The 10799-nt window shown below is 51.8% G+C and overlaps 1 protein-coding gene across 1 annotated transcript; it reads right to left on the bottom strand.

Moving 5' to 3' along the window:
• Window positions 1–553: 553 nt before the first annotated feature.
• On the bottom strand, window positions 554–2057 carry LOC123171551 (uncharacterized). Its single transcript, XM_044589003.1, has one exon. The coding sequence runs from the start codon at window positions 2036–2038 to the stop codon at window positions 668–670; it is 1371 nt and encodes a 456-aa protein (XP_044444938.1). The 5' UTR covers window positions 2039–2057; the 3' UTR covers window positions 554–667.
• Window positions 2058–10799: the final 8742 nt, after the last annotated feature.

The following is a 10799-nucleotide window of genomic DNA, read 5'->3' as shown; positions in this document are numbered from 1 at the left end:
GCCTCCATCGTATCCAAAGTTGCCTCGAAAAAAAATTCGACGAAACCTATCTATATGAGATCTAGTTTCGAAGAACTCGTCGCAAGAAAGCCAACTGTGAAAACGAAATTGAATTTCGACATTAAATAAGAAGTTACAGTTTTAGAACTTTTTAGATCCCAAATAAATGCACGCGAGGACATGGTTTCTTTTTTAATGAACCGCGGTCATGCGCGTCAGCTGCTCTTTTCCATATTTGGATGAGCGCTAGTTCCTACCAGTGGGCGCTCGAGCGCCCGCTAGCCATGTCCATAATTATAGGCAAGAATTTCCTCTTTTGTCAGTCGGCAATAAGCAAACAACTTGAGAGGAGATGAAAGCAAACTTTGATGAACAACCATTTCACTAACAAAAAAAAAGTAGGCACACAATTGAGGAATTGAACAAACAAATTTTCCTTCCAACTAAATCAATTACAATGATATGTTCATACAATATACATCTGATGCATTTCATCGATGGATGAGCTCATGAATGCATCATCAATCAGTCGAATGAAATGCCATCCTTCAGATAAACGTAAGCAAATCTGAAGAAGATTCAAGCTAATTGCAGTTACAAGGGAATGATACACTGACTACACAAACTTATTGAAACAACCATGCGACGCCCTTGCAAATCGGGTCTATCACTCTAGCTTGTGTTTGATGTCCAGCTTGTGTCTGCACATACGGCAGATCTCGCTGTTCTGGAGGACGCCCTCCAGGCACGCGCCATGGAAGACGTGCGGCTTGCCGCCGCACCCGGGCCACGCGGCGAGGTCGTCGCCATCCAGCAGCTGCAAGCAGACGGGGCAATCCTCCCCGGCGACGTCTACCCTCCTCCGCTTTGCCGGCCGCTCGTCTGCGCTTCTGCCGCTATCATCATCGTCGTGGCCTTCCGTGCCGGACCGGACCGGCACCGGCAAGTGCAACTCCATGCCGACGAAGCGCCCGGGCCACGGGTCCGCCACCATGCTCTCCAGCGCGGTGTACATGTGCCCCATGCTCGCCGGCGTGTAGTCCGCCCGCCGGAGGATGCCGACGTCCACGAACACCTCGACGCGCCTTGCTCCCGGCGGGACGCTCACCTGCGACGCCAAGCTGGACCATAGCTCCTGGAGCTGCTTTGTGATCTCCTGGAGTTTCTTGTTCTTGCTCAAGATATCGGGGTATATCAGCAGGCCCAGAGACGATCCGGCCCATGCCAGCGACCTCGCCGCGTGGTCGCCGGTGGCGATGAACCGGAGCTGGTGCTCCTTCGTCCTCCCTCGCTGTTCCACGCCGTCCGGTGACGCCTTGAAGTGGGTGTAGCGGTAGAGAACCAAGATCTGCTTGCTCTCGTCTCCTCCTTCGCTCTCCACGGCGGCGACCCGCATGAAGCCGAGCGTCCTCCCGGCGCAGGCGAACCGCGGCGCCGAACCTCCAACGAGTTGCCCTTGCCCCTCGGGGACGAACTTCCTACGGTGCAGCGTCTGTAGACTGCCTAGCGTCACGTCATCGTCGGCGCTGGCCGCTTGTCCGTCGACCTCGCCGTCGCTCTCCTCGTCCTCCTCCTCCTCGCTGCTGCTGTCATCTTCCTCGTCTTCCGAATCCACCGAGTATTCCTCGGCCTCGCTGTTGTCGTCCTCGTCATCCTCGTCATCGCCATCTTCGTCCTCCAACCCCTCGCACAGCGGCGGCGGAGGAAGAACGTGATCGTTAAAGCGACCCTCGAACCGAACGGCGACGGCCACATCACCGGCGGGATCGCCTCCATGAAGCCTCACGCGAGAGCAGAAGAAATCGCTTTCCATCACGAGCACCGGCCGCGGCAGCTCCGCGCGGGGCCTCTCGGATGACAACGATGCGAGCGCTAGGGTCCCGCTGGCGGTCTTGACGTAGGCTTCCACGGCGACGCTCCGGCCGCTGGGCGGGCCGACGAGGGAGACGCTGGTGACGGCGCCGCGGCGGCCGTCTAGCACGCGAGACCTCAGGGCTTCGCCGCCCTTGACGTCCACGGACCAGCAAAGGGTGGCCATGTCGGATTACTGGGTATAATCGAGATTACCCGGCGTTAAGCAAAGCGTGATCCTCTGTAGCTTATATGGATGGATCCCACTTACGTATAATTGCACTAGGATTTGGCTCGGAATCCATTTCGATGGACGATCGAGGTGCCGGGGAAAGCCGTCCGATCCCATCTAAATCAGTTTTGGTTCGTCTGATCGTCGTAGCAGAATAATCTGAAGTGCTCCACACATTTATTTTTCCGTCATCGTAAGAGAATTTCCTCTTGCGCGTATTATTTTTTCGAAAAGGGGATCTCCCCGGCCTCTGCATCAGAGTGATGCATACGGCCATCTTATTAACCAAATAAAAAGGTTCCAACAAGGTCTCAAAGTCTCCAACTGGAAAAAGTGAAAGAAAAGCTTACACAGAGGCAAAATGGGCTAGAAACACAAACTAGCCAAATAAAGGACGCCACAACCGGCTGGCTAAAGAGAGATAGGTAAACTAATTGCCTATCCTATTACATGACCGCCATCCAAACCGGTTGAAGATATCCCGAGCTACCATCTTCCAGCGGATAGATCCAGTAACCAAATGCTCTCTGGCCTCCATCGGAGTGAGTAGCGACCACGAACGGATCAATGCTGTGGCTCGGAAAATAACCTGCAAAAAATGAATACGTGATGTTCTGTTAAAAACTAAATCATTTCTGCAATTCCAGATAGTCCACAGCAAAGCGCATACTCCAACACGAATATGTCTCGCTAAGTCAGGCTCAATCCCATTAAGCCATGTCCCAAATAACGTGTTGACAGAATTCGGTGGAGTAATATTAAAAGCAATGTGGACCGTCCGCCAAAGAACTTTGGCTAACGGGCAATCAAGAAAAAGGTGCTTGATCGTCTCATCCCGATCACAGAAACTACACCTAGTAGGTCCTGTCCAATTACGCTTTATCAAGTTGTCCTTGGTTAAAATAACTTGTTTATGGACAAACCACATAAACACTTTTATTTTCAATGGAACTTTGACAGCCCAAACATGCTTGGAGGTAGGAATGAAGCTCGAATTGATAACATCAATATACATTGATTTAACTGTGAATACTCCAGACCTAGTAAGCTTCCAGCGTAATTCATCGGGTTGTTGAGAAAGCTGAACCTCCATCAGTCTCCTAACTAGACGGAGCCATGCTTCCCAACGATTGCCCGCTAGCGACCGTCTGAATTGAATATTAAGGGGGATAGATTGAAATACCGTTGCAACGAACACCTCACGTCGTTGAACAATACGATATAAAGACGGGTATTGAATGGCCAAGGGTGTCTCTCCGAGCCAAGTATCCTCCCAGAAACGTGTACTAGCACCGTTGCCAATACTAAACTTTGTCCTATTAAACAAGGATTGTTTGACTTTCATCAGTCCTTTCCAGAAAGGCGAGTCGGTCGGCCTGACTGTCACCTGGGACAAAGTTTTGGTCTGAAGGTACTTGCTACGAAGGATTTGCGCCCACGTGGCATCGGTCTCACTGGACAGCTTCCACAGCCACTTACTGAGAAGGCATCTGTTCTTAACTTCAAGATTCTCAATACCAAGACCCCCTTGGTCTTTCGGTCTACAGATGATATCCCATTTAGCTAGCCGGTATTTTCTTTTTAGTTCATCACCCTGCCAAAAGAAACGCGATCGATAGAAGTCTAGTCTTTTCCTGACTCCAACTGGGACTTCAAAGAACGATAAGAGAAACATAGGCATACTCGTGAGCACCGAATTTATCAGAATTAATCGGCCACCGTATGACATGAGCTTGCCCTTCCAGCAACTCAGTTTCTTTTCAAATCGGTCTTCGATGCACTTCCATTCTCTGTTTGTCAGCTTACGTTGGTGGATTGGTATACCTAGGTAAGAGAAAGGTAAAGCCCCCAAATCGCACCCGAACAATTGCCTATAAGCCTCTTGTTCATCCTTGGCTCTACCAAAGCAGAACAACTCGCTCTTGTGAAAGTTAATCTTTAACCCGGTCAATTGTTCGAAAAGGCATAACACCAGCTTCATTTTTCTCGCCTTGGCCAAGTCATGCTCCATAAAGATGATTGTATCATCAGCGTACTGAAGAATGGATACACCTCCATCAACAAGATGAGGTACCAAGCCACCTACTTGACCATTCTCCTTAGCCCTTCCTATCAGAATTGCTAACATATCAACCACAATGTTAAACAGGATAGGGGACATCGGATCTCCTTGTCTTAGGCCTTTATGTGTCTGGAAGTAATAACCAATATCGTCATTCACTTTAATTCCAACACTCCCTTTTTGCGTAAACGATTCAACCTGGCGGCGCCAGGCGTCATCAAAATCTTTCATACGCAATGCCTGTTGGAGGAATGGCCATTTGACTTTATCGTACGCTTTCTCGAAATCCACCTTAAAAATTACTACATCTAATTTTTTTAATGGATTTCATGGAGCGTTTCATGAAGGAAGACCACCCCTTCAAGGATGTTTCTGTCCGGCATGAAAGCAGTTTGAGAATGTTGCACCACAGAATGCGCAATCTGTGTGAGCCTATTAGTCCCGACCTTGGCGAAGATTTTGAAACTAACATTGAGAAGACAGATCGGTCTGAACTGCTCTATTCTCACAGCATCCGTTTTCTTAGGAAGCAGTGTGATTGTTCCAAAATTCAAGTGAAATAAGTGAAGCTGTCCAGAGAACAGATCATGAAACATAGGTAACAAATCCCCCTTAATAATGTGCCAGCACTTTTTGTAGAACTCGACCGGGAATCCATCCGGTCCGGGAGCCTTATTGTTTTTCATCTGTGCAATAGCATCAAACACCTCCTTCTCTAAGAACGGGGCAACCAGAATATCATTATCAGCAGCCGATAGTTGAGGCACATCCTCAGTCCTGGACTCGTCTAGGGACACACAACTATCCTCCGGAGGTCCAAATAACTGCTTGTAATACTCGGTTATATTAGTTTTTAGGTTGTCCTGTCCTAAAATAGTTCCTTCATCTTGTTCAAGCTTAAAGATCCTCTTCTTTCTGTGCTTACCATTAGCAATCAAGTGAAAGAATTGAGTACGCGTCCCCTTGGACCACTTTGCGGACCTTAGCCCGCAATGCCCACTTCAATTCTTCTTCGCGGAGAAGTCCTTTCAACCTCTTCTCCGCCTCAGTTTTAACCTGAAGCTCTGCTGGCTGCAAAATCGTGTATTCAGCATTTATGTCTAGGGTCTGAATAAGAGAAAGGAGCCTGTCCTTTTCAATCTTATACACCCCACTAAGGTGCTTAGCCCACCCCCGTAAGAAACTTCTCAAATACCTAATCTTATTCTGCCAACGCTCGACCGAAGTCCTACCTCCTGCACCCTTAGCCCATTCCCTGGCAATCAGGTCCAAGAAACCTTCGCGTTCGAACCAGGCCATCTCGAAGGAAAAGGTGTTTTTGTTTCCCACGTGGTTCGGGTCCCCTGAGTCCACGAACAAGGGTGTGTGATCAGATATTCCACGTGAGAGGGCTTGAACCGTTACGAGAGGGAACTTCTGTTCCCACTCCACGCTCGCGAGAACTCGATCAAGCTTTTCATATGTCGGGTTTGGCATAGCATTAGCCCAGGTAAACTTTCTACCAGAAAGCTCTATCTCCCTCAGATCCAAACTTTCAATAATGGTATTGAACATAAACGACCACCTGCCGTCAAAATTATCATTATTCTTCTCCTCTCTCCTCCTAATGATATTGAAATCACCCCCAAATAAAATTGGAAGCTGCTCGGACCAGCAGATTCGAACAAGGTCCGCCAGAAACTCCGGTTTAAGCTCGGGCTGTGCGGCACCATATACCGCCACCAAAGCCCAGTTGAAACCATCAGCTTTAGACCTGACTCGAAACTTAACCGCGAAGTCGCCCATCACTACACTTCGGACTTCTAGCGAATCGCATCTCACACCAAGCAAGATTCCACCCGATCTTCCTCGCGGAGGAAGACAATGCCAATCGAAATCAACACCGCCCGCAAGAGAGGTAAGAAACTGGGGCACAAAGTTTTCTCGTCCAGTTTCCGATAGAGCAATAAAATCTAAACGATGCTCCAGAGATGCCTCAGCAAGAAACCTTCTTTTAGCCAAGTCTTTCAGACCTCTGCTATTTCAAAAGATTCCTTTCATAATTCATCATGAAATTTTTTGGTAGTCCGAATCCTAGCACTCCTACGAACTGCAGAATCGGGATAAATCTTCCGTTTCCACTTGCGCTTTGGTTTACTAGGTTCTTCCCCCCGGTCTTGATAACCGGGCTCAGCAGTACTAACACTGCATTATCTAGAGGTACATCATCATCCTCAGACTCATGGTTGGATGGTGCTAGATCCGCACACAGATTATCGAGCACTCTGACCCCTAACGCATCAATCTCATCATCATTCATGGGTTTTACCGCTGCGAGATTACGAATAGTCTCTAAGGCACGCTCCGCCTGCAAATCTAAAAGATCATTCACCGAATTGGAAATTTCACTATCATTAGCCCCTAGTGAAACTCCTAATTGGTTTGCATTATTTATAATCTCCTCATTAGAAAAATGCAATAAAGAATTAGATATGTTGACGGACATACCAGTAGAGATCGCAGCATCACGAAGCTTGGCCGCCCTCATAGCGCACCTTTGCTGCATGTCATCAACCTCCGGAAGCTCCTGAATGCGAGCACTCATCCGTCTCCCCGTCGAGACCGGGTCAGGGATCCCGCCGAAAGCAATGACCTCCTCCCTAGTAAAGCCTCGTGCTGAATCCCGCAAAGGGTCAACCAAGGTTACCGGAGGAGGCGGCAGAAGGCTCCCATGCCCCTCGGACAAGTGACCCACACCGAGGCCCTGGGCCACGGGCAAGTCGGGAGAGAGGAGTGCGGGGGCCTCCTGCCCGAGCCCTCCTCCAGCCCCACCCCTCGGCCCAGAGGGAAGCGCCGGCGTCGTAGGAGACGCGGTCCTCCTGACCGCCAAGGAAGAAGGAGTAGCCAGGGCCACCTGCCCCAGACCCCCCCCCAGCTCCACTGGATGCGTGGGCGCCGTCGCCACAACCGGAGAAGAAGTAGCCGAGGCCACCTGCCTCGGACCACCTCTCCCAGAACCAGCCGACGTCATCATGTCCGGCGTCGCCGGCGTCTGGATAGGGAAGAGAGAAGTTGAGGCCACCTGCCCCGAACCCCCTCCCCCAAGCACCACCTCGGACGCAGTCACCATCTCCGGATCCTCGGCCACAGGTAAAGCGAGGGAAATAGAAGCAACCACAGGCTCCACCTTCCCAACTCCAACCAAAGTCCTCGCCGACGGTGTCCTCACCAAGCCTCCAACCATGGATCCGCCAGCACCCTCGAACTCCAACATAGGGAGCGTGTGTTCAAACACATCATCAGAATCTACCCGGTCACTCCAAAGTCTGGGAGGGGCAGAGGCTGGCTCAAAGGACCCAAAACGCAGCGAAGACATAGGCACCGACGGTGAGGGTGCCGGCTCCCCGGCCCCATCCCCGGGCAACTGAGCAACAGGGCCGGAACTGTTAGACCCCTCTCGCGTAGCCTCATCAGTCGGTGCCCCCTTAGCCCCCGCACTGTCGTCACCCTCGTGCATATCTACATCAATCCCATTAATCGCCTCAGCAAACAGATCAGTGTCCTCAAACTCGATCTCGAGAGGGAAAACCTCTCCCCTATAAGTCCAGTTCACCACATCAGGTACAAACTCAATATCCAGAACGCTCACTAGAATCCGGGCCACTCCATGAGCACGGGTAAAAGCCATATCCACTTTCTCCGTTTTCCCAACCATAATGCCCATACTGGCCACAACTCGGACATCCTGCAAAGGCTTAGAAGGAGCCCCCGAAAACCTCAACCAGACCTGCCTAAGGGGCTTGCCCTGAGGCTCCACCTTCTCCCACTCGTGAAACTCCAGAATGCACTTAGTGCCAGGAACTCTACACAAGCCAAAGCTCAGCAGCCTCTGCAAATCATCCACAGTGGGGAAGTCAACCTTAAAAACATTGGCCTCGAGACTGACCAGCTCCCATTGGAAGTCACCCGGTGCCAGCTCCTGAAGCCTCCGCACAATCTGAGCCTCAGTCACCTCACCCTGGGTAACTTTGATAATCCCGGTGGTCAAACTCTGTGTCTCCTCCGGAATCTCTCTCGCAGCCGGGGACTCAAAGAACATTAGCTCAGCACAATATACTCCATACATTGTAAGAGCCGGAGCCTGGTCACGCAAGAACGGGCAATCCCCCGAGGCATGTGCTGGCTTGCCACACGAATCACACAGCTCCGCCACACACTCAGCAATGAAGTGGCCCTTCTCACCACAACGATAGCATAACATCCTTTCCTTCTTACGCGCCCACTTGGACGCCTCTCTGCATCAGACCTGTCGCTAACCTCAGCCACAGCCCCAGTCGCAGGAACCTCCACATTGGCCAAGGCCATCACCACATCCATCGCCTGGCTAGGAAGATCAGTGGACTGTGCGTGATCAGTCTCCACGGCTGACGCCGCATGGTCACCAACTGCCGGAGGCGGAGGCTGTCTGCGATACCTCCCACGGCCACCACCCCGACCACCACGATGTCCACGGTAGCCACCTCTCTGGCGGTGATCCGGACCGGAGGCTCCCTCGACAAATCCACCTGGAGGGCCGAGAAACGGTCTCTCGGCAGACCTGTCACTCTGCCAGGCATAACCACGACCTCCTCCCGTGGATGAGGAACCACGATGTTGTCCATTTCCATACACATCATAACCATCGTCCCCCCACTGGCCTCGGGGCGGATCATAGGACTCTCTAGTGTTCGAATTCTGCCTCGTCTACGACGGTCCCGAACGGTTCTGAGAAGGCCTCGCGACGAAGTGAGGCGGAGGCGTGGCACGAGGCTGACCGCCGGTAGGCATTGGCACAACCCCAAGGGCCGCACCACCCCGGCCTGCAGCAGCCACGCCCGGTGCCTGAGGGCGAGGCCCACCCTGACCCGCGGCCGGCTGCGCCACGGAAGCCGCACCCGGCGCCGGAGGCCTCAGCCCGCCCTGCCGGCCACAGCTTGCAAGGGCACTTGCCCCGGCGGCCGAGCGCCCAAGTGGCCATTGCCACGACCCTGGGTGCCATGAGTCACACCACCGCCCGGCGGCGGCCTCTGGCCAAGCGGCACCAGGGCACCACGCTCGGCACCCGCCGCCGGCGGTGGAGTAGCCCCGCCCCGACCTGCTGGAGCAGAGGCGGCGTGCTTCTTGGCTGGCGGCGCCGCAGCCCCGCGGCCGGCCATGGCCTGTAGAGGTCGGATCCTCCTAGCCCGACTCGAACCACACGCCGGGAAGCCGCGAGTCCCGCACCTAGGAACCCTAGTACCAGCAGAAGACGGCGCACGAGGGGAAGAACGATCGATCGCGTACGTGCATGGGAAAACGCTACGAGTAGGAATAAGGTCCGGTACAGCCTGGGCCACATACCCATCTGACCCTGGCCCATCCCCTCGCGGACCCGGCTCCCTCCGAGCCGGCCCAACGCTGCCCAGCAAGCGATTCAAACGCTGCGATCGCATCTCGGAGATCCCGATCGCCGGAACGGCCATCACGGTCGCCGCCGACACCGGACGAACGTCCCTCCGCTTCGCATTCTTCCTTTTCTTAACAGTAATCCACGACTCCGGCCTAATCATATCGAAAAGCGTAAGATTTGGAAGACTCACCTTAGGGAGGGGACCCTTCCAAGGTCTGAGCGCCGTCGCCGCCGTTCTCCGATGAACTACGCGTCGGATCATCTCTTTCTTCTCGCCCGCGTGAAGTCTGATTCGTGCCGGATCGTCCGATGGCAGAACACGGTCGATCGTCGTTGCCACTTCGTCTTCATTATAACCTCAATTAAAAAACTCACAAATGATATCTGAAGGCGTCGGTGACGGCGGAGAATCCGCCGGGGTCGCATCCCCATCGTCGTCCGTGTCGTCCTCGTCGGATTCGGCAAGAGCCCAAAACCGGCCGCCGAAGCGCCGGCGATCGCCGGCGGCAATGGACGGCGCCGGCGCGGTCGCGTGCACCGTCGCCCGCCCTGTCGCCCGCATCCTCGCCCACGTACCTGATACCATTTGCGCGTATGGCGATACCCTCGTAGGAAATGTTTGTAGCGATTCAAACACATCCATGGAGCAAAATGATTTGTGTGAAGCTTCTAAATCTAGGGCGAAGCGACCCATATATTAACTTTGGGGGCCAACCGATATGAATATAACATATTATTTTCTCACACATCTTCCGATATAGGCCGAAATATCGATCGATATGGCTGATATCTGACCCAATATGTGCATTGATATAGACTAATACATAGTAGATGACAACAAGTCTTTCTAAGAAACAGTGAAAATAAGTTTATGTATTTACAACTTCAGTGATCGATCAAAGATATGTGTTTATAATCTTCTGAAAAACGCATATGTAATTTATTGTTATTAATCCCCGATCTAGGATTTTGTAAATCTTTGTCAAATAGTTTCTTAATAAGGGAGTAAATAAACTAGTAATCTAAATTTATTGCGTTGAGGCGTTGACATCATACTCTCTTTTCTTTTTTACTAAAAGACATGTTTTGAACAAGAATATGATTATTTTTTGGATATGTTGTCTATGATATAACTACATATCACCAAATAACTGATATCGATATGCTGGTGGCAAACCGATACGAACCCGATATTCCATATATTCAAACCTTGATTTGTGTATTCAACAAAACCCCACTAGTCAAAG

This window comes from Triticum aestivum, chromosome 7D (genome assembly GCF_018294505.1).
Source record: "Triticum aestivum cultivar Chinese Spring chromosome 7D, IWGSC CS RefSeq v2.1, whole genome shotgun sequence".
Classification (NCBI taxonomy): domain Eukaryota; kingdom Viridiplantae; phylum Streptophyta; class Magnoliopsida; order Poales; family Poaceae; genus Triticum; species Triticum aestivum.
Note: the sequence above shows the minus strand (reverse complement) of the source record. Positions and strands in the feature narration are given on the sequence as shown.

Bases quoted from the DNA above. Each gene is read 5' to 3' on its own strand.
- LOC123171551 (XM_044589003.1), bottom strand. From the start codon at position 2,038: ATGGCCACCCTTTGCTGGTCCGTGGACGTCAAGGGCGGCGAAGCCCTG.